General features: G+C 56.3%; 1 protein-coding gene across 1 annotated transcript in view; it reads left to right on the top strand.

Annotated features, from left to right (window-relative positions):
* The window catches only part of HMCN2 (hemicentin 2), a 122,271-nt gene extending 107,251 nt beyond the window's left edge, over window positions 1–15,020 (top strand). The window contains exons 86-98 of the mRNA XM_079111791.1: window positions 3,637–3,906; window positions 5,804–5,953; window positions 7,236–7,373; window positions 7,470–7,591; window positions 7,947–8,184; window positions 9,096–9,158; window positions 9,279–9,401; window positions 10,063–10,197; window positions 11,117–11,245; window positions 11,602–11,919; window positions 12,578–12,697; window positions 13,297–13,423; window positions 14,293–15,020. Coding sequence (XP_078967917.1) covers window positions 3,637–3,906; window positions 5,804–5,953; window positions 7,236–7,373; window positions 7,470–7,591; window positions 7,947–8,184; window positions 9,096–9,158; window positions 9,279–9,401; window positions 10,063–10,197; window positions 11,117–11,245; window positions 11,602–11,919; window positions 12,578–12,697; window positions 13,297–13,423; window positions 14,293–14,638 — 2,279 coding nt within the window. The 3' untranslated portion in view covers window positions 14,639–15,020. The remainder of the gene's footprint in view (window positions 1–3,636; window positions 3,907–5,803; window positions 5,954–7,235; window positions 7,374–7,469; window positions 7,592–7,946; window positions 8,185–9,095; window positions 9,159–9,278; window positions 9,402–10,062; window positions 10,198–11,116; window positions 11,246–11,601; window positions 11,920–12,577; window positions 12,698–13,296; window positions 13,424–14,292) is intronic.
* Window positions 15,021–23,662: the final 8,642 nt, after the last annotated feature.

The raw sequence follows: 23,662 nt of genomic DNA on the forward strand, positions 1-23,662 counted from the left end.
ACGCTTGGTGGTCCACTCATCTGACGCCGGACCCCTCTAGCTCTGGCTGTGGTGAATGATGGCGCTGTGAACGTTTGAATAGAACATTGGTGTAGATCTCTGTCCTCCCTTCCTCAGGTGGGTGGCCGGGAGGGTACCTGCAGGTCATGGAAGTGGATGTCCAGCCTTTGCAGAAGCTGCCAGACAGCTTCTGCCATCTTGCTTTCCCTCCAGCAGCCCACGAGGTGCTGGGTGCTCTGCAGCCCCGAGATGCCTGGCAGCTGCATCTCTTTGTGGGTGTGACTTGCTACCCTGCCTCATCAAGGTCCCCTCTGACTAATGACATTGCTTATTAGCCATGTGGATATCTGCTCTGGCTCAGTGTCTGTTCTGATCTGGTGACCATTTTTTAATTGAGTTGCTTATCTTATTAACGAGCTGTGCACTCTTTGCGGGGGCGGGGGCCAGTCCCTTGAGAAATATGATCTGCACGTATTTTCTCCTAGCCTGTAGCTCATCTTTGTCTTTTGCCAATGGTGCCTTTAAAAAACAAAAATGTTAAAACTTGATGAGGTTCAGGTTAATCGATTTTATATATTGTGGAGATCATATATTTCATGTCACCCCTAAAAGGATTTTGCCAAACCTAAAGGTTCAATTTACTTCTACAATTTTCATAGTCTTTTTTTCTCACATTTAGATCTATGATCGATTTTGTGTTAGTTTTTATGTCAGGTAAGGGTCTAAATTCCTTTTTTTTTTTTTTTTTTTTTTTTAACTGTGTATGGATATTCAACTGATGCAGATCTTTAATTCCCCTCAGTGATATTTTATAGTTTTGGGGGGAAAGTCTTACATTTCTTTTGCTGAATTGATCACTAAGTATGTTATTAATTTAGGTGATTTTGGGGGGTGGGTACTGGGATTGAACCCAGAGATGCTCTACCACTGAATTACATCCCCAGCCCTCTTTTTTCTTTTTTCTTTCCTTCTTTCTTTCTTTCTTTTTTTTTTTTTTTTTTTTAATTTTGAGACAGGGTTTCACTAAGTGGCTGAGGCTGGCCTTGAATTTGTGATCCTCCTGCCTCAGACTCCAGGTTGCTGGGACTGTAGGCCTGGACCACCGTGCTCAGCTAGATGGAACTATTTTTTAGTTGGATGTCTTATTTTCCACTGCTAACAACTAGAAACACGGTTGACTTTCTATCTCCATTGTGCACCCTGCAGTCTCGCTTGTCCTTAGTTCAGTATAGTTTTGGTCTACTCCTTGGACTTTCTGCCTCTGGGTTTCCTGCAGTGTGGCCTCTCTTTCCAGGCTTTGATTCTCTGGGTTTTCTCCTCTCATTACTCAGCCCCTCGGTAGGATGCTGAGTGGAGGGAGGGCAGAGCAGACACGCCTGTTCCAGTTTGGGGTGGAGCACACAGCCTTGGGGCCTCTCCTGGGCTTCAGCGGGTTCGGGGAGCTCCCTTTCATGCCCCGCATGGGGAGAGTTGTGTGGTGGTGGAGCAGGCTCCTGGTTCCAGACAGGATGGACAGACCCACTTCCCTCCTGCTAAGGGCAGCCCAAAGTCCACACAGAAGGCCAAGAGGTGGGGAAAGGAAGCAGGAGGGGCGGCCAGCTGGGGACCTGGGGACCACATGGTGGCAGGTTCTCTCATATCCCCTGGGCTGGGTTGAGGAGCCAGCAACCTGGACACACCAACAGGCTCTGACCGAAAATAAATCAGCAAATAAAAAGGCCTCAACAAAAGCCTGTGATCTCTTGCCAAGGGACTAAGAAAGAATGGCACAGCGAGAAAGGAACTTCCAGACAACACCGTGCAAGAGGGCAGCCCCCACACATACTGAGGGGGACCCTCCAGCTCAGCCGAGGGGAAGCACGGACCCTGGGCGCCGGCGTCAGTGAGCCTGGGAGGAGGCTGCTCCCCACTTCCCTCACGACCAGGAAGCCAGGCATTGGCGGAGGCTGGGGAGCGCAGAGGGTGCCCTTCCCTCCCCTGGAAAGCCTCGTGCTGAGCCCCAGCTGCCCAGCCAGCCCGGCGCCCTCCCTGTTCCCCAGAGGGTGGGCAGCGACAGGGCAGAGGAGGCCTGCCAGGATGGAGGAGGCCAGAAGACCAGGCTCCCACCAGCTCCCAGCAGTCAGGGCACCAAGGACATCACCCGACAAACCAAGACAAGGAAAGCCTCAGCTCAATGAGAGAAGACAGCGGCGACACCAGGGAGACACACGCGTCCCAGGGCCAGGATTTTAAAGTCGGCCTCATGAGATCACGTCTGTGAGCACCTGCGAGAACGCCAGAAGCTTCTGGAACAGGAGGCCGGGCTGTGCGGGGCTCCTCGGCTGCTGGGGTGTCTGCACGGGCACACACCCTGCACACCCAGGGGCCTGCAGAGCCCCTGTCCGTGCATGCCTGCCCGCCAGCCCCTCGTGAGGGCTCCGTGGGTTCTCTGGCCCCACACCGGGGCTGGCGGAGGGGCATCTTCCTGTTCCTCTCCTGCCTCAGAGCTGCTTCCACCGCACTGAGCACCTCAGCCAGGGGAGGTGAGAGGCCCTGCGTTGGCCGTGAGGACGGCTGTGGTTGGGCTCAGTCCCAGGTGCTTATCCACAGTTCTGGAAGCTCTGTGTGGACAGGAGTCCCGATTTGCGGTGGGACTGGGTGATTTCTGGAGCCCCGATTGTCGTTTGGGGCAGTTTCGTCGTGTTTCACATTGACTGGGGGAGGCGGTTTGCTGATGTTCACCCCCAGCTGGAGGTCCTGTTCTGGCTTGTGCTTGACTTTTATCTGAATGACATCCGAGGCTGGGGCGTGGCTCAGTGGAAGACCGCTGGCGAGGACACAGCAGGTCCAGGTGAATCCCAGCACCACTGGGCGCGGTGGGAAGGAGATGAAGTGGAGCCACATCACGAGTGCTGTGGGTCAGACTTCTTTGCACGACACGCCTGATGGACACTCTCCTGTGGTTCCTGAGCCACGTGGTCCTCACTGTTGAATATGCCAGTTTATATACTCCACTCTCAGATGAGAAAATAGAGGGTCAGGGAGTGACTTCGGCAAGAGACAGAGCCCAGGTCCTCCACCTCAGGGGTCCTAAGCCCAGGCAGTTCTGGAGAGTCATTTAACACTGGAAGAAACCTAAGTGTCCTATATTAGAGGCCGGGTTTAGCAAATCACAACAGATCCCAACAGTGGACCACGTAGCCAGTAGAAAGGAGCGTTCAGTGGCACGGGAGGTGGTTAGGGTCCATCGTGGAGTAAACAACTTTAAAAACCGGGCGGGCCTGATGTGGTCAGTGGGGCCATGTAGTTGTGCGCCACATCGGCACGCCCTGAGAAGTGGGCGTCAGGCGGTCTGTGGGCATGGGCACGCCCCACAGGCTCCCACAAACTGAGGCAGCTCTGACATCATAGGCAATGTCGTCTTATGGGACCACATCACACATGCAGCCCGTCCTTGAGCAAGATGTCACTAGTGTCACCAGGTAGCCGTGAGGGTGTCCCTGTCCGGGCACCATGTCGGGAAAGGAATGCGTGGGCGTGGGAGCCAAGCTGGGAGGGATGTGGCTCCCTGTGCTCGCTCTGCCTTTCTGAGCGTTCCGGCGTGTCCGGGTGTGCACAAAACCACCAGGTCCTCAGGCTGTCCCCGGCCTCCCGCAGGTGCCCCAGTGTTCCAGGTGCAGCCGCAGGACGTGACGGCGAGGTCCGGGGAGGACGTGGTGCTGCGGTGCCAGGCCACTGGGGAGCCGGCGCCCACAATCGAGTGGCTCCGGGTGGGTCGACCCTTGTGGGCCGGCCGGCAGCTCCAGACCCTGCCGGATGGGAGTCTGTGGCTGGAACGCGCAGAGGCTGGGGACGCGGGAGCCTACGAGTGTGTCGCCCGCAACCTCCTGGGCTCCGCCACGGCCCGGGCGTTCCTGGCAGTGAGAGGTACGGCCCCACCCAGACCCCCCTGGACAGAGGCAGGGCCCCTGCACAGCGGGGTCTGTGCCAGCGCCTGACTGCTCCCTGCTCACTCGCAGGCTGGGGCGGACCCAGCGGGCACACCCAGGGCTCCCCTGCCTTGCGGATTGGCCCTGCCGTCCCCAGTCTAGGAACCTGGGTCTCACGGAGCTGGGTGTCTGCCACCTAGTTTATGCAGCCTTCTCACTGCTGTGGCTAAAAGACCCCAGCGGAGCAACTGTAGCGGGGAAGAGTTTGTGGGGGCCTCAGGCTCAGAGGGCTCTGTCCACAGGCAGCTGGCTCCACTCCTCAGGCTGAGCGAGGCAGGACCTCGCGGTGGGAGAGTGGCAGAGGGAAGCGGAGAGACCAAGCTCAGCTCCCCAGATACACACCCCACAGGCACAACCCCCTGCCCGCCTCCTGCAGCCACCCTGCCACCCTCAGCTACCCCCAGTCGGTCCCAGCAGGGGTCCATCCTCTGACGGGGTTAAGGTCCCATGATAGCCCCCTTATTTTTTCAACAGAAATAACTAATTTTCCTTCATTTATGCTAATTGCAGAAAGGCCAGGTAACATAGGAATCTGAGAAGAGGGAGGAGTAATCATCTCCCGTGATTCATTTGCCAGAAAATCAGGGGATTATTTGGGTTTATTCTTCCACTTTTTTTTCTCTGAATGTGAGGAGATGCTTTCTCTTCTCATGGATGAGGCTGGATTTACAGGTGGTCTTTACAACCTGCCCTTTTCCTTACTGTCTTGGATGCCACCCATGAGTCATTGTGCCTGGTCCCTAGCCCTGCATGGGAATGTCTTTGGGTTAGTTTCGGTTGGTTTTGTAGATAAGCAGGGTTCTTTCTCCAGTGTCGCTCCTCCCTCCAGAACCGTGCCCCGGGCACTCAGTTCCTGCAGGATACATTCCTTCGGGGGCTCTGCCTTCAGTCTGAACTTTTCAGGGCCCCTGGCTGTCAGCCTGAGGGTCCCCCATGAGGCCACAGAGACACCCCAGGTCTGAGAAAGTCAACGGTGGCTTGCCTCTCCTGGGCCCCGAGCTCCTGTCCCCTCCCAAGGCCGCGGGGTCACTCCGCCTTCTCCTGGATCTGGCTCCCTTATTAAAAGGTTGGCGGCCTTTCTGCTGCCCTCCCCCCACTGCAGAGCAGCGGGTGCTGGTGAGAAACATCCCAGATGCGCAGGAAGTCTCCTCCAGCCCCGTGCAGGCTGCAGGGAGCCCGCTGTTTCCTGGAATCCGGCTCAACCCGCCCGACTCATCCACCGAGGGTCCAGGCTGTAGAGTGTTTCATGTTACTTTTTGACAGATCAGGGACAATGTGTTGTTCGTGTCCCCCTGGGAGCTGGACGGGCACGTGCCCAGGAGACAGCTGGCCCTGGTCGGAGGAAGCTCCCCTGCACCGCAGCCCTCATCCAATTAGAGCCCAGGGCCTCCGCTCATTAGGAAACCAGCCGCCCAGGCAGACCAGGAGCAGGAGCAGGGCCGCAGATGGGAAGGGGGTTCTTCAGGTGGTGGCACTCTGCTCTGGCATGGTGCTCTGGCCCCCCAACCCCTGCAATCAGGGGCTCCCAGTGTTTTAGAGACCAGGGTTTCATGCATGCCCACATCCTCATTTCCAGATAATTGGTGTGACTTGGGGACCTGACTTAGCTGGGTTTCACCCCAACTCGGGGACCCTCCTCAAAGCTCCCTTCTCTTTTATACCCAGGATCACCTACGTGTTGAGTCCATCACCCCTTAGCTGTGTGTCCTGGGGCAAGCTACTTCACCTCTCTGAGTCTCAGTTTACTCCCTCATGAAATGGGCATGACAACAGTGCCTGTTTGTATCAGGCATGGGAGTGGATAGTGTCACTCCTTCTGTTTTCCTTCTTCACAGGGGCCCCCCGGGGAAGCCGGGGCAGCATGGTCGGGGTGATCAATGGTCAGGCATTTGGTGTGGCTTCTCTCAACACCAGTGTGCAGCAGGAGGTGCGTTCCAGGGTCACCACCATCCAGAGCAGCATCAGCCGCATCCCGGCACATGTGGGTAAGTGGAACCACAGTGGCACCTGCCTCTAGGCCCACCACCCCGCCTGCCAGGGACCCCGTGGCTCACCCTGGACCGGGAGGAAGCCCGTGCCCTGGGCTCGCTCACTCTGGCCCCAATTCCCAGAGATCTGACTGCCTCCGCAGGCCGAGCCCAAGCCCCCGAGCAAGCAGCTTCCTCTCCGGCTCTCAGCCCCCACCACACAGAGATCATATTGAAGATGACAGGGCTGTGGGGCTCAGGGAGGGTCCCAAGCCTCTGTCCCCCTGGGGCTTTCCACTCTCAAGTCCAAGGCTGATGGAAAATGACGGATGGCTGGAAACGATTCAGGGAGCAGGCCGGCAGGGACAAAAGCGGGGAACGCGAGAATCGCATTAGCTAGAAAACCAGAGAACCAAGAAATGTCCCCCTGCACGCAGATCCCTAAAACAGCACATCCTGCTGCAGACCTGGTCCTGAGGGAGCCTCCCAGTTGCCCTCCCTGGGGACGAAGCGGGGAAGGGTGGTGCTGTCACGTCTGTCCTCGCTGCAGCTCCTCTCCAGCTGCCCTGCCCCAGTCCTGTGTGAGCGTGTGGGGCGGGGACTTTGGCCAGAGTCACTCAGAGCTGGCCATTAGCAGAGTGAAGGAAGCAAGGGGCATCCAGGTGTGGCTGCTTCTTCCAGGGGCAGGAGCTTGGGAAAACCATGATCCCAGGCCAAGCGGGCCAGGCTCTGCCATGGAGACGGGCACAGAGGCTGAGAAGGGTCCACTCATGCGCAGCGACCCAGCTTCCTCCTGTTGACATCACAGAGTGCCACCTTCCCTAACCCTGAGCAATCTGGGAGTGGGTGATGTTTCCCTGGCCCAGTGTGTGGCTTCACCCAGCCGCAAGAGGGCTGGGCATCTGGTGAAGGCCTGAGAATCCATGTCCAGTGCAACTTTTTGGCTCTTTTTTCAAAGTCAGTGGTTTGGAATGATCCTTCCTCTCCTGGGCTCTTCCAGAGGTGCCAACTCAGCCCAGCAAACATGTAATGGCAGTTCTGTGGCATCCCAGGCTCTGTGGTGGCTCGAGGCCTTAATGTGCGTTTGCTGGACTGAGTTGAACATGAACAAGTTACATACATTTCTTTCTATAAACTTGCTTTGTTAATTTTTACAATGACCATGAAATGTTTGCTCTTGCTGTTGCCCAGGTTCTGGCTCAATAGCTGGAGCTTGGGCAGGGAGGGAAAGGACTGAGCTCTCCTGGGGGCGGGTGGAGTCGGAGGGATGTGGAGCAGCCCTAACCTGCACCCTGTCCAGGGCCTCTGATGCGGGTGCTGGTGGTCACCATTGCCCCCATATACTGGGCGTTGGCTGGAGAGAGCGGAGAGGCCCTGAACGGCCACTCCCTGACGGGTGGCAGCTTCCGACAAGAGTCTCACGTGGAGTTTGCTACAGGTGAGCAGGGCCTCCCCCCAGGTGGGTCAGGTGAGGGCAGAGGCCTAACCCAGGACCTCCGGAGCTGACTTTGGGCTGGGTGGGGATGCACTGCAGGGGAGCTGCTCACAATGACCCAGGTGGCTCAGGGCCTGGATCCCAATGGACTCCTACTCCTCGATGTGGTGGTCAATGGCATTGTCCCCGAAAGCCTGGCTGACGCAGATCTTCAGGTGCAGGTGAGGTCAAGTCCTGGACGTGCAGACTGGTGGGTGAGAGAGAATGGAGGGCCGCATTCCTGTCGTTCCCAAGCAGCCAGGCCCAGTTTCCCTCCTGACAACCCACCAGAAGGGGCTGGATCATGGTCTGGCCTTGGGCTTAGGTAGGGTGAGCAGCCTGTAACGAGGTTCTGCTGTGTTTCTCGGGGACAGAGCATGCTCCCCACTCCATAAGCAAGACCGCCAAAGGGCCAGGAGCTGCCCCAGGCTGCCCTGCTGGGAAGGAAGAGCAGAGAGGCTTGGCCGGGCTCTTCCCAGCATCCCCCAGCCCCAGGCTTCTGGGAGTGGGGTCCCAGGCCTCCTGCTCCTCCTCCAGGACTTCCAGGAGCACTACGTGCAGACAGGGCCCGGCCGGCTGTTTGTGGGCTCCACGCAGCGCTTCCTCCAAGACCATCTGCCTGCATCCCTGCGCTGCAACCACACCATCCAGTACGATGCGGCGCGGGGCCCCCAGCCCCAGCTGGTGCAGCATCTGCGGGCCTCGGCAGTCAGCTCAGCCTTTGACCCAGAGGCCGAGGCCCTGCGCTTCCAGCTGACCACAGCCCTGCAGACTGGTGAGCCCCCCTGCCCCCCACTCCAGCTGAGACCTGCCAGGTGCTCCTGGCTGGGTCACCTGACCATGGCCAGAGGTAGGGCCCAGCTGCTCACCACTGCTCTGCCTCTGCAGCCCCTCAGGCTGACGTTCAAGTTCAGCCACACACCCTTCCCTCTTTTCCCAAGGGTGCCTGTATCACAGGCCCTGCTCCCGGGAATGGGAGCCACTGTTGGAACCCCAGAGATGCACGAGAGCGTGCTCTAGAGTCTCACCAGGGATGCTGGAGATGCCTGAGCTATCATTATCAGAGGCCCAAAGGGACGGCGGGAAGAGTCAGCAGACCCCAGCTCAGGTCCCCCTGCACCCCTGGCTCTGGGCCTTGGGCGCCATGCCCTGTGGCCTCCCCAAGCCTCTGTGTTCGCATGGCGCAGGGGCGTGGCTTGGCCCGCCTCTGGGTGTGGCCAGAGGGCCTGACTGGGAACCTGCCCCAGCTTCATCTCAGGCAGCAGTCTGGTGGCCATTCCATCTACAGAACCCAGCCTGTCCCCCGCTTTGGTCCTGCCCCCTGGGAGCCATGACCCCTGCACACCCCTCCTGCAGAGCTGCTGGGCTCTCCAGTGGTTTTGCATGTGACCCCCTGCTTTCTACTTTTCTTTGATGATTTCTCCTGGGTCGCCTGACTCACTGCCCAACCCCATAGGAGGCTCCTGGGGCCCATTTACAGGACAGGGCATGTCCCACATGCCACAGCCTGGGACAGGCCTAGGCGAGGAGGCAGGGAAGGAGCTCACTGGCTCAGGATGGGGCCGATCCCCTGCTAGGGGGCATTGCCTGGACCATCCCCAGGAGGGACCTGTGAGGGGGGCGTGGCCAAGGCAGCTGGGGAATGGGCATCCTCATATCCTTAGGGTCTGCCCCTTTGTCTTGCAGAGGAGGATGAAGTCGGCTGCCCCGAGGGTTTTGAGCTGGACACCCAGGGAGAGTTCTGTGTGGGTGAGTGACCTCCCATCCCTGGCATGGACAGGGGAGGCCTTTCAGTCTGGGACGTGCCGTCTGTTCGGGCCAGCTGGTGGGAGGGCCTGGGTGTGCAGACCACTGGATCCCCCCTCCCAGACAGGGATGAGTGCCTGGACGGCCCCAGCCCCTGCTCCCACTCCTGCCTCAACGCACCTGGCCGCTTCTCCTGCGCCTGCCCGGCAGGCTTCACCCTGGCCTGGGATGACAGAAACTGCAGAGGTGGGTGGCCCCTGGAAGAGGCACAATCAGACCTGGCCCAGGTGTGCAAGAGGATCCCCTGGCCAGGGCCTTCCACCTCCAGGGATGGCCTGCTCCTGAATGGGTTGATGCTAACCTGAGGTTTCCAGCGTCCTGTCCCTACAAGGTCCCTCTGAGGACAGCACATGGGCTTGGGCATCAGGGGGCAATGGGGATCCCCAAAGGCACACATGCCGTCACCGGGACACAGGCTCAGATGCTTTCCCCGCCCATATCAGTTCTAATTAATTGGAGCTCCCGAGAGGCTGACACTGATAGGCCCTATGCAGGGCCCATCCGCTGAGCAAAGCTGCAGAGCGACAGGTCTGCCCTGAATGTCCCGATGCCCACCCACGATCTGCACCTTCTGCTCCCAGCAGTGGGATCTGGTGTTGCCAGGTCTCTGCTGGGCTTCCGACCAGGTGCCCGAGATGGCACTGTCTGCAACCTTGTGTCAGCAGCTGCAGGCCAGGGCTCTCAGGCCCCTTGGTAGGCTCTGTATTGTGGGGATGATGGAAAGAGGTGGCAGGCAGGCTGGGGACCTTCATGCCAGGGCCCCTGGGCCTGGGAGGAAACCCACGTGGGTAGGCAGGGTGCAGGGAGGGCGTGTGTTCATGCAGCTGTCTGCCTGGTCTGCCCCCAGATGTGGATGAGTGTGCGTGGGATGCCCACCTCTGCCCAGAGGGTCAGCGCTGCGTGAACCTGCTTGGGTCCTACCACTGCCTCCCTGACTGCGGGCGGGGCTTCCGGGTGGCTGCCGATGGAGCCAGCTGTGAAGGTGCGGGGACACGGGTGGACCCTGGCAGTGATTCCAAGAACCCAGAGATTGCCAGGGTGGCACTGACCGTGGGCTGCATGTCCCTGGGGTGCTGGCTTCAGAGAGCCAGGGACTCTTGGCAGAAGGAGGCCAGGGAGAAAGCCTAAGGGGTCTGGGGAGCTGAGCCCTGGCAGCTGGAATATCCTTTGTCAAGTGTTCCATCCTTTCTGGGCCTTGGGTTCCTCAACTGTTTGAGAGCGGGAGCAACACACCACCTCTGCTGCCCCTTCCCAAATACCCCATGGGCCCCGGGCCTCCCTGGAGACAGCCTCTGAGTCCTCCTCAACACGGCTCCCCCAGCAGCCACTATGGATCAGCGGCAACTGGCCTTTGGGTTGAAACCGAGGTGCCACCCCTGAGGGGTGACCTTTAGGATCCTCCCTGTCTGGCGTTCTGTGGTTTCATGATCGGGTCCACCTGGCTGGTTGGAGACAGGCCAGCCAGGGGAGGGAACATGGCGGCCTTGAACTCTGAGCTGCAGCCTCTCCCTCCGTACCTGGAGCAGGGGCTGCTCGGGGCTCTTCTTCCTGCTGCCTGCCTTCCACCCTCCCCTCTCCTCTCACTGGTTCTTCCGGCTCTTCCCACACGGCAGGCTGCAAAGCTCTTCATGTGCTTGTCTGCCGTCCTACAGATGCGGAAACAGGCCAGATAGGGACCGGAGCGTAGCAGCGCCCACAGCGCCCGAAGCCCACCTTTAAGGCCTTCCTTTCTCCAGACCCGCAACCTGCTGGCCTCCAAATCGGGGTCCTTGGGAGGGTGGGCCAAGTGCAGCACTTAGCCTGTCCACACTGGAGAGGGGACGGGGACACCAGATGTAGAGGGGGATGGTGATCCCTGGGGGCGGGGCTCTGGCCACCCTGACCACCCCTGCCCCGCCCAGATGTGGACGAGTGTCTGGAGCAGTTGGACAGATGCCACCACAGCCAGCTCTGTGAGAACACCCCAGGCGGGCACCGCTGCAGCTGCCCCCGCGGGTACCGGACCCAGGGCCCCGGCCTGCCCTGCCTCGGTATGAGGACACCCACCTGCTCTGGGCCCTGGTGGGCACGGTGGGGTTCGTGGCATGGTGCTGGCGAGTTTCGTGCGGCCGACTGCACCCGCCAGCTCCTGGATCTGTGCTTGGCCCCACCTGGCCCTGGCAGAGGGTGGGCCTGAGAGGCTGGGCAGGTTGAATGGACTGATGGGACACCAAGAGCTGTGGGGCTGGGCAGGCTGGACGCCGAGTGCTGCAGGAGCTGGCGAGGGTGGGGCTCGGGCCTCAGACCCAGAGTTGGAGGGCGGCGCTCGTGGAGGGTGGCTTGGAGGAGCAGGGTGGGGCGGCGAGCCCGAGCCGCACTCCACGCCCAGCCTGGCCTCCGTCCCCAGACGTCAACGAGTGCCTGCAGCTGCCCAGGCCCTGCACCCACCAGTGCCACAACCTGCAGGGCGGCTTCCGCTGCCTGTGCCCACCAGGCCACGCCCTCCTCCGCGATGGCAGGGGCTGCACCCAGCTGGAGCAAAGTGAGCACAACGTGACCACCCTCAGCCTGGGCCCCTCTGTGCCCTGGCTGCGGCCCCGGGCGTCTCTCCCTGGCCGCTCCTACCATACCTGGGCCTCCCTCCACCCGGGGCCAGGAGCCCTGAGCAGCGTGGACCGGGCTTGGTGCCCGCCTGGCTTCATCAGGCAGAACGGCATCTGCACAGGTGAGGCTGGGCCCCAAGCGCCCCAAAAGGACATGCCCCTGTTACCTTGGCTCCTGGGCTGGTCATGGGGCACCACCTGTGTAGATACCCAGGACTCACGGGCAAGCAGGATGCGTGACCGGGGCAGAGGGCTGCTTCCCAAGGCCAGGAGCGGAGTCTCAGGGCAGTGCTGCTGGGTGGGGGGCTGTCGGGAGGCGGGGGCTGCTGACCGCGGGATGTCCCGAGGGGCCTCCTAAGCCCTGTTCTCAGGAAGCCGGTGGAGAAGCCTTTTGGTACCCAGGGCAAAGCAGCCAGGGAGGGAGGGAACATTCCAGGCAAACGTGAGGACCTGAGGAGGGTCTGATGGGCACAGAGGGTGGGTGAGGACAGCCCCTGGACCTCAGGTTGGCACTGGGCAGCAGAGAGGGCAAGGCAGAGGCAGCTTCCCAGGGCACCCTGCCTGTCCCCTTGGTGGAGACAGGATGGAATCCCCACTCTCAGCAGGTAGAGATGCCTCCCACCCCTAAAGCCGGCTGGGCGGGGTGGAGTGGGGAGCGGGTACCTCAGCAGGGACCTTTCCTGACCTGCCCCAGAGCCGGCAGGCGGGCGTGTGGTGACCTGGGCCTCTGACTCAGCTCCCCTCTGCCCTGTTCCCCGTCCTGCCCCCATGCCTGGTCAGACCTGGACGAGTGTCGGGTGAGGACCCTGTGCCAGCATGCCTGCCGCAACACAGAGGGCAGCTACCGCTGCCTCTGCCCAGCTGGCTACCGCCTCCTGCCCAGTGGCAAGAACTGTCAGGGTGAGCCCTCTCAGCCCCGTGCCGCGTGGGTGGGGCAGGCGGCGAGCTCAGAAGGCTCAGGGGCACACCCCGGGCCCCCACGCTTCACCCAGGAGCCTTGAGAAAGCAGCCTGCAGGGCCCATCTCAGCTCTGCTCTGTGTCCCTGGGCACCTCTCTTCACCTCTCTGAGCCTCACCCTCCTGGTGAACTGGGGCTCACATAGTACCCCCTTGGATGGCTGGGGTGAAACCTGAAGAGTGGGACAGAGCTGCTACAGGCAGGGGTCCTCCAGCCCCAGCCCCCCATCCTGAGGTGCCCAAGCAGGAGCTCCTCTGGAAGGTGGGGCATCCGCTGAGGGAGTCAAGGATCGGGCGCTGCCCGTGGGTCACGGCACCCTGGGCGGGAGGGTGCCAGCCAGCACAGCCTCTCCCCCAGGCTCTCCAGAATGTTCCTGAGGGCCCCCATCATGTCCTGGGGAGTCCTGGCCCCTGGGGAATGGGAGGCGCTGGGCTGTCTGTGGATGGGCTGCTCTCCAGCCGTCCCACTTGCCACTTCTCTGGCCTGGCCTTCCGCCTGCCCTTGCTCCACCTGCTCATCCCCCCGGCACTCCCCCACCCAGACATCAACGAGTGTGAGGAAGGTGGCATCGAGTGTGGGCCTGGCCAGATGTGCTTCAACACCCGTGGCAGCTACCAGTGTGTGGACACGCCCTGTCCCGCCACCTACCGGCAGGGCTCCAGCCCAGGGTAAGGGCTGGGCTGTCCAGGGTGTAAGGGACAGGGGCGTGTTATCTGCTAGGAGCTGTGTGGCTTCCACACCGGCTCCTGTGTGGCTGGACTGCCTCCTCCAGGGAAGTCTCCTGGGCCAGCGGAAGCTACCCAGTCAGAACTCCCGGGGCAGATGGTGCAACCCTGCAGCCCCTCAGGGCGCAATCTCACCTTGATGCTGTGTCTCCTGCACTCCACGCATGACACTCAGGGCAGAGAGGCTGGAGGTGGGAAGCGGGGATTCACCAAACACACACAAAGCTCCAGACCCACAAATGCAGACATGAGCCAGAGGCACAGCCCAGCCCCCAGGATGCAGACACATGACACATGCACATTTCCTTTACGCCACTTCAAGACCACATATGCTCAATGAAGAGTCACAGACATGAGGACCTTGGGGTCAGGGGCTGAGGCAGCCAGGAAGGTTTCCTGGGGTGGGTGACTTGCCCTGGACCTTACAAATGGGGAACTGGAGGCTGGCGGCGGAAGTGATGCCCCCGCAAGGTTGGCACAGTGTCTCTGAGCCCCCACACCTGAGCTGCAAACGCACCGTGAGGCTCCACTCCAGGGCACTTCTGCTCCCAGGGACCAGAACACACTGAGTTTTATGGCTGCCTTGGGGCTTGGTGGGGAAGGTCTAGCTCTGAGGCAAAAGGGCATGGCTCTGGCTCCTTTGGGCCTTCGTTTGTTGATCTCTAAAATGGGCCAACAGGGACACTTCTAGGGAAGGTATTTGGAGCGCAGGGAGAAGAGCAGCGCTTGGGCAGAACTACAGGGGCAGGGGGTGAAGTTCGGTCGCTCAGAGGGCAACCCGGGGTCGGTCTGTCTGTCTGTGCGGCCCGCAGGACTTGCTTCCGCCGCTGCTCGCAGGACTGCAGCGCCGGCGGCCCCTCCACGCTGCAGTACCGGCTGCTGCCACTGCCCCTGGGCGTGCGCGCCCACCACGACGTGGCGCGCCTGGCCGCCTTCTCCGAGGCCGGCGTCCCCGCCAACCGCACGGAGCTCAGCGTGCTGGAGCCAGACCCGCGCAGCCCGTTCGCACTGCGCGCGCTGCGCTCCGGACACGGCGCGGTCTACACCCGCCGCGCGCTCACCCGCGCCGGCCTCTACCGGCTCACCGTGCGCGCCGCGGCGCCGCGCCACCAGAGCGTCTTCGTCCTGCTCATCGCCGTGTCACCCTACCCCTACTGAAGGGCAGAAGGTCGTCGGCTTCGGCTCTGCGGCCGGTGTGACCCCCGAGGAGCGGGGAGGAGCCCGGCCCACCCCACCTACTCACCGAACTGGGGCGGACACGGTGGCCGTTGCCGGTGACACCGGCTGTGACAAGCGGAACGTCCTCTTCTCCCGCCCGTGCGTCAGAGAGACTTTGAGTAAACACGGCGCTGTGAACAGCCTTGACCCCACGACAGTGAGCTGCCCTTAGAGAGCGAAGCCCTGGGGGAGCTGGGCAGGACTCCCTGCACTGGGACCCTGGAGGGGGCTGTCCCCAGCCACACCTGACACTGTCATCCTGAACCCAGTGTGTGTGATATAAAAGCAAATGTTTCTATCCCACTTGGTTTCTTTGTCCAGTTATTTTACTTTGATAGGAGGGGCTTTGGCTGGGCAGGAGACACCCTCCTTCCCATTTGGATGGAGCACTGGAGACAGAGTCCAGGACCAGCTCCTTACAGTAGGGTAGCCTCTGCCACCTCTCTGGTCTCAATCTCTTGTGAAATATGAATATTGCAGTAAGGCCCCCCTTTTCCTTAGGGCTGTGGGGAAGTTAATGACAACACATCATAGCAACAGAAAATTATTTAGAAAACTGTATCTTAAGTGTACAACGTGATTTTTTAAAATATAATTTTCCTCCCAGTATCCTCAGGAGATTGTTCCAAGACCCTGGTGGATTCCAAAATCCATGGTAAAATATTTGCATATAATTATGCACATCTTTCTATATGCTTTGGATCCTCTCTGGATCACCTGTAAACCTAATACAAGCAAATGATTTGTAAATAGCTGTTATACTGTATTGTTTAGGGAATAATGACGGAAAAAGAAAACCTGTACCTATTCAATCCAGACAACCATCCCAGTCACTGTCCTGGTGGCAATGTAAGACTTTAGTGGCCCCAGGGCAGTCAGCAGAACAAGGCAGGTTGACTCTGGGATGAAGAACCTGAGACAAATTGAAATAGTCGAGTGAATCAACATATTCCTTACATACTCTTTTCTTTTGGTAGCAAGAGCACCTCACATCTACTGTCTTATCAGAAATCCTTAATACTGTTCCTAACTCCAACCCTGTGGCACAGCAATCCTGGCCTCATTCATCTGGGACACGGGCAGCCTGGTATCCTTTTTAAGCCAGAATTGGGGACAGGCAGGCAGTGTAAAAATAGGGGATCAGGTCAAATCGAGGAAATGAAGGTCACAAAAGCCATCTGCCTCTGGAAGTTGGAGACTGCCCCTGGGAGAATGGAATGTTAAGGATCTCCGGAGCCCATTGATTATCAAATTTACCTGCCCTTATCAAGGACTACAGGCCGGGAGCTGCTGATTAATGCCCCCTGGGCCCTTGCCTGGCTGAATCACTTTGGCCCTCCCCCTGCCCCATCCGCTTCTCACTTTATGCATCTCACCTGCACAACCAGGCCTAGTCACATAGGAAGAAAGGAGAGACAAGGGGGGGAGAGAACTGGAGAACAAGAGACCTTAATCTATAAGATGTAGGGTCACTTCTTGGGACTCTAGAACATCAGCCATGGCCTCCCTTCTCCCTCCCAGGAGAAGTCTGTATTACTGCTACTTTTAAATAAAACCTGCTCAATATGCTTGCCTTGACGTGCTTCTCTAGTGTCCAGACTTCAACATTAGAGGGAGCAGAACTCGTCACCAGTAAACGGAGGTATCACTTTGACTTGCTTCTCCCTGATTCCTCCCCACCCTGGCCCCTGAACCATTCGTTCTCCATTGGATCGCAAGTTCAAAGCCAGCCTCAACAGATTATCGAGGCCCTAAGCAATTCATCAAGACCCTGTTTCTAAATAAAGTATAAAAAATGTCTGGGGATATGGCTCAGTGGTTGAGCACCTCTGGGTTCAATCCCCAGTACAAAAAAAAAAAGCAAAACAACAAAAAATTCCACATATAAATCAATTTTCAAAATTAGTTTAAGGAACTGATTAAATTTGTTCATTTACTTGTTCACAGGATTCACTGGCTCCTGCTTATGTGCCTGGCAGTGACCATCTGATCCTGGTGCCCTTGACCTCTGGTGGCAGAGGCAGCGGGGGTTCCCAGGGAGGAAAGACAAGTTGGGAAGGTGGGTAGATGTTAGGGGCAGTTTTTGACAGGCTGGTGGGGGCAGACCTCCCCAGCAGATGGCATTTGCACAGAGACCCAATGAGGGTGAAGGAGCAAACCCTGCACACAGGAAGGAAGTTCCTGACCCAGGGAACAGCAGGCGTCAGGACCCTGAGGAAGAGGAGCAGCCGCTGAGCAAGGAGGGACAGGGCGGGGAGAGGCGGCATCCGAAGGCAGGCTGGGAAGGCAGGTTGGACGGAGGCATATTCTGGGTGTCTCCAGCGCTCTGGGGCAGGGAAGACGGCAGGAAGCGGAGCCCAGACGTCCAGGGCTGCTGCTCCTCCCCACTCCCCTGCCCTTGCTCTTCCTCCAGGGCTGGCAGCAGCCCCTGCCTAGAAGCCCCCCACTGCCAGCTGCTGCTGACACCCACTCAGAGCCGGTCTCTTGCACGCGGTTTGGGAGGGGAGCGTCCGCCCTGCCCTGCTCAGCATGACACAGCCGCCTCCCTCATCACCTCTCCCCTGGCAGTGAGGGAAGCTGAGCTATTTCCCACTCCGTGTGCATATTAGATGGAGAGAGCAGGCTCGGGAGGGGACAAGCCCCAGTCACTTGACCGAAAGGTGACTGGTTAATGGTTAGACTGGGACTCTAGACTCGCGCCCAGGAGCCCCGCAGAGTCCTCCCCAGGGCCCTTCCGCTTTCAAAGCTGGCTTCCTTTGAGCCGGGCGCCTGCACGCTCCTTCTGCTCAAGGCCAGATGGTAAACAGGTCGTTCGGGATAGCCCATCTCTGTTGCAACTATTTACTGTGCTTTGGGACACAGAAGCAGCCACACACGCAAATGGGTGTTGTGTGTTCTCACAGGACTTTATTTGTGGACACTCACGATTTAAGTATTTTCCTGTGTCGTGAGATTTTATTCTTCCTCTTTTCTACGTGTATCTATTATTATCATTGATCTTCTTTTGACCATGAAAGTCGTTCGCCAAGCTTTACAAAAGCAGGCCCACCCCTGTTCTCTGACCCTGGCAGAAGTCCAGGCTGGGTGGGGGAGGGAGGCTGTTGGGGAGGGGCTTCTCAGCCCCTCTAAACCCTGTTTGCTTAGAGCCTGCCCTTGAGGACCTCCCTCGGACCTCTGTGCAACCCTAGGGGCCACTAGTCCTAATCTGTGCCCTGCTGTCTGCTGCGCTGTTAACTTTTTTACGCAGTCAGGAAACTTGCAGCCCAAGAGGAGGCAGGCGTGGGGGTGAAGGCCGGCTGAGGGAAGAGCCCATTCTCTTACCCGTGGCTCCTGCTGGCTGGACCCAGCCCTTCATGTTTGTAAAACTAATGTTTGTTGAGCCCTGCTCAGTGTCTTATGAACTCAAGTTTATTTTACCCTTCCAAAACCCCCAAAGGCAAGACATGGTGTCCCCATTCACAGATGAGGGAATGGGGACTCAGAGGAGGTGGGCATCTTGTCTGAGCTCACACAGCCAAGGAGAATAGAAGGTCTCAGTCAGGCCCCTCTGACTGCGGAGCCCAAGGCTGTAACCTTTGGATTTCCCTGCCTCGGCTCTCCAGGGAAAGAGGGGAAGGAGGCCAGGGAGAACTGGGCAGGATGAAGGGAAGGACCTGAGGAGTTAAAGGCCAGGGTCCATCAGTCCAGCCCTTTCTCCCACATTCTCCTCCTTTTCCATCCAGGGCCATGAAACAGGCTCGTGAAAAGGGGGTGACTTGTCCAAAGTCAAGCTGCCAGCTCGCGTCAGACTAGGCCCGACCCAGGCGCTGACCCAGTCCCTCTTCCACCTCCCAACCCCCAACCCTCTCCCACCCACAGGGATGGTCACCTGGCAGGAGGCACGGCCCAGGAAGCTGCTGCAGCCAGAGCCCAGGGTGTTTTCCACTTCTGTTTTTCCATTTCAAACTGTCATTGGCCAAGGTCCCATCCAGCCGCCCAGCCTCCTGGTGCCACCTGATCGCAGAGGCTCTTCTGCACCATCAGGGATTTGGAAAACAACCCACAGGTCACTCATTAAACTCCCCGCTGCAGTTCTTCCAAGAACCCCACGACTGGACTCTGTGTTCCTCCCGGTGGGAACTGGCAACCTGAGGTCATCCTGGAGGCCATTCTCTGTTTCTGGGGCTACTGCCCAGGCGTGGGCAGTCATACAGTGACTTCTGGTGCCAACCTCAAGATGACTGCAGGGTGACATCTTGAGGTCTCTACACATTCAGACCCCTCCATGACCAGCAGGTGCAGAGAGAGCGTTGGGTGGCGGGGGACAGAGGCAGAAGACAGGAGAGGTCTCTCTGTGATCATGTGCCCAGGCTACATGCAGGTCTGTAGCTTGCTGGGAGATTTGATTATATGAACTCCATTGAGCTCGTCCTTTGGCAACTCAGACAAGTGGTCACAGAAGTCAGAACCAGTTGCTGAAAGCTCCGTCCTTGTCCCTGATGCCAATCCAATAAAGAGGACACAGTTTTTGAGAAAAAGGGAAAAGAATGTTTATTGCTTTGCTAGCAGAGGAGAAACACAGGGCCTCCTGTCCCAGAGGCTGTGATTCTGCCCATCAGCTTTTCAAGAGTGGCTGGAAGGCTGTGTTCCACGTGTTCTCTGTTGGAGTGTGGTTCACTTGTTGATTGGGAGAAAGTCATTTCTGAGATCTTCGGGTGCCATCCCCAAAGTCTGGATGGCTTCGTTCCTATGGTGGGTGTGTTCTCAGGGACAGATAACTGCCCAGGATGGGAAGAAAGGCAAACCTGTTTCCCTTGGGGAGAGATCAGGGAGGAGCCGGGAGAGAGGAAGAGAAAGCAACATGTCCATTTTAAAAATAAGTTGCGTGGCAGAGCAGCCAGGGCTGTATTCAGAGCATAAAGTGGACACTGGTACAAACCCACCCTGGGAAAAGCCACCCTGGATGCCATGCCCTGGAGGGCCAGCTGGACACAGGCAGGAAGTCAGCTGAGGTGAGTCCCTCGGGGCACAGGTGGGGTGATGGTCCAGGCCAAGCCCGGGGAAGTGGAGGTGGGAGCAAGGCCGGGTCCTTGTGTCCTGTCTCGTTGCTGGAGATGTTGCCTCTGCCATGTGCCAGCAGGACAATGCATGGCCAGGACTGGCCTGGCCAGGAGGGGAGGGGCAGGGAGCATCTCCAGGGAAGAGCACGTGCCAAGACCACTCAGAAGCACAGAGTCTGACCTATGGCAGCAACCTCACGCGGGCCACCCAGAAGGAGCACGGGGGTGAGGACCCAGGAGGCGGTACACGCCTCTGGCTTTGACCCAAGAGGGAGGGGGACCACCAGAGTCTTGTCTTTAACAGATCATTTCATTCATTACTATTTCAGTATATGCCTCTAAAACTTTACAATTAAAAAAATAACTACAAGGGGCTGGGGTCGTGGCTCAGTGACAGCACTGCTTGGTACATGTGAGGCACTGGGTTCGATTCTCAGCATTGCATAGGAATAAATTTTAAAAAATAAAGATCCATTGACAATTTTAAAAAATGTTTTAAGTTTCTACAATATCATTAGTATTACATCTAAAAAAATCAATACTCATTCCTTGCTGCCATCAAATATCCCACCATTATTCAAACTTCCAATTGCTCGTTAAGATATTTCTTTAGCTCTTAAAAAATATAGGATCCAAATAAAGTCAACACATGGTGGTTGATTATATTTTTATATCTCTTTTAACTGAAAGGTTCCCCCACCTTCCTCCCTCTTTCTCTCTCTTTCCTTCAAAATTTTAAAATCCAGCTGGGCAGGTGGCATGCACCCATAATTCCAGTCACAAGAGAGGCTGAGGCAGGAAGATCACAAGTTTGACACCAGTCTTAGCAAGACTCTGTTTTCAAAATAAAAAGGGTTAGGGAAGTAGCTTAGTGGTAAGGCACCCCTGAGTTCAATCCCCAGTACCACAAAAATCAAAATAAAATTCACTTTATTGAGATATGATTATTCTAGGAATGCAAGGTTGGTTCAAATCCTGAAAACCAATGTAATTCATCACATTTATAAAAGTAAAGGAGAGGGGCTGGGGAGATAGCTCAGTCGGTAGAATGCTTGCCTTGTAAGCACAAGGCCCTGGGTTCGATCCCCAGCACCCCCAAAAAAAAAAAAAAGTAAAGGAGAAAATTGCATGATGATTTCAATAAATATAGAAAAGGTGACAAAATTCAGTACTACTTATTATAAAAATTTTCAACAAGTTGGGAATTAAAAAAATCTATGAGAGAACCATAACTAACAACATACTCAGTGGTTAAAGACTACTTGTCCCTAAGATCATGAATAGGGCAAGGATAGCTACTCTCACTCATTCTATTCAACAATGTTCGGGGGTGGGGGTCCTCACTGTTGCAATAAGGCAAGAAAAAAGGCACAAAGATAATAAAGGAAAAAGTAAAACTACATTATTGTCTACATAGAAAATTCTAAGGTATTTTTAAAAATCTACTATAAGTGATTGGTGAATTTAGCAAGGGTGCAAAATTCAAAACCAATATACAAAAATCAATAGTATATGCTAGCAAGAAACAACTAGAAAATTAAAATATAATTTGCAATATCATCAAAAAATTAAAATACTCAGAAGGAAATTAGATGAAAGGCAGATAAGACCTGTACACTGAAAACCATAAATCATTGTTCAGGAAACTGAGCTAAGAAGGGTCTCTTAGAATCTCCTTTTAAACTAAGATCTTTTATACTACCCATCAAAGATGCCCCAACATGCCAGGCCTTTATCTTCTTTGGATGGAAGACTTGGGCCTTTGCCTGAGAATAGGCCTCCACCTGGCAGGTTGTCCAACAAAATATCCATTTCAGAGTTGGACACTGGAGCAACCATACCTGTGTCGGGGTCTTAAGCCCCCTTGCTCTTCTCGACCAGCGCCAAGGGAAGGGGACACTCCCCAACAAGGTCAGACCAGGATAGGTAGGGCCGACTGACTGCCCGCTCCCAGCCCTCCATGCACAGGACAATCAGACGCCTTTGAGGCCTTGATCTTGCTCACTCGCCAGGGAGTAAGGAGTCAGCCTGAGTTAGTTAACGTGTCATGAGTCCCAACATACCTGCAGCCACAAAACCTTGTCTCCTCTGACGTGAGAGGTGGCGTTGTTCATGCCAATGTCAGAGACCCCAGGCCTTTCCCAGGAGAGGGACATGAAGTTTCCCACCTGAAGGATGTTCACTCCACCCTGATCTATTTGGAACCTCATCAACTGAAGGAATCCGATGGGTTCTTCTAGTTTACAGGTTTAAAAGATGGTCCTGGGATTTCACATCAAGGGTCAGGGTTCTACCCTCAAATGTATATATTTCATCACTGCATTAGAGAATTACCTCTAAAACTAAACTCACTAAAAACTAAACTAAACTGAACTCACCACAAATAAAGGCCAGAAGTCAAGATGTGGCCTCCTACAGATTGGACTTTCGTGAGCAACACAATTGTGCATGCATATAACAATTCGCATTTTTAATAAAGTGTTCGGATATTTTAATTCTGCAGAAATTTAATAAGTCATAAATAAATACAGATATGACATGTTCATGGGTTGGAAACTCAATGTTGTTAATATGCCTACTTTCTCCCAAGTCAATATACAGATTCACTGCAATCAAAGTCTCCACAGGCTTTTTATATAAACTGACAAGCTGCTTCTACTATTTGTACAGAAGTGCAAAGGACACAGAATGGCCAAAACAGATTTACAATAGGTCAAAATTGGAGGAGATATACTTCAAAGCTTACGGCAATACTACAGTAAGCAAGATGGCATGGTATTGACATATAGATAGATAAGTCAATCAATGGAACAGAATCAGGGAGTACAAAACAGACCCCATTAATTTTCAACAAAGGTATCCACGTAATTCAATGGGTAAAGTCTTCAATCAATGCCAGAAAAATTAGAAATTGATAAGGGAAAAAATGAACCATCAAAGAGTTTTAAGGTTATATTTATATATAACCTGTTCTTTACTTGAGTTTTTAAGTACTCTCTAGGTACTGGGTGGAGGAAAGATTGGAGGGACTTGAGGTAAGCAGGGGAATAAGCCGGAGATTTGAGTAAGACCTTGTAATGGCCTGAATAAGAGACGATGGTAGACAAGTGGAGGAGATGGAGCTGGAGGGAAAAGGGGCAGCCTGGAAATATTTAGAAGGTAGGAATATTTCAGGTCCCAGTACCTCAGTTTCTCCACCTGCTCAGGCCTGGGTCCTACTATTTTAGAGATGTCACCCAAGATCACTTGACTAGAAGGTGCAACCTTGAAGAGACCTGACCTAGGTGTGGGAAGGGGACAAGATGAAGGTCAAAGGTTATGGTGGCCCCGGCCCAGCTGGGGAATCCCCTTTGACCATGCCCCACCCCAGACCCAGGAAACTGCTCTGCAGAATGAGAACTGGGGCGGGGTTACGTGTCCACCTGGCTGAGGGTGGGGTGCTCATCCAGGAGTTGGCCAGTCTACCTGCACTAGACCTCTGCCTCTGGGAAACTGTCCACTCTGGTGCTTGGCTCTGTGTGTAAGGCCTCTGGTGGGCGGTGTGGGCTCCTCTATTCTCAGGACGTAGTGATCCCACTGCCCCTCATGTCACCAGTGCCTGTGCATCAGGAAGGAACTTCTGCACCAGGGAGTAAAGGTCCCTGCAGTCCGAATCCATAGAATTGGGGCCTCCAGCAGTTCAGCTCAAACCTGAGCTAAAGCAGAGGGTTTGGCTCAGAGCTGCAGTGACTGGATTCTAGTTCTGCTATGCCGCTGACTTGCTGTGTGGCCTTGGGAAAGACATAGCCTCTCTCTGTGCTACGGGTTCCTGTCTGCATAATGGGATGACAGCAGCAGCTACCTCGTGTGGGGCAGTGTTGAAGACGGAGTCTTGCCCTCCCCTCTCAGGCTGTGAGGAGGAGGAAGCAGGTCAGTGGGGAAAGGC

This window comes from Sciurus vulgaris (genome assembly GCF_902686455.1).
Source record: "Sciurus vulgaris genome assembly, chromosome: 15".
In the NCBI taxonomy this organism is placed as follows: Eukaryota; Metazoa; Chordata; class Mammalia; order Rodentia; family Sciuridae; genus Sciurus; species Sciurus vulgaris.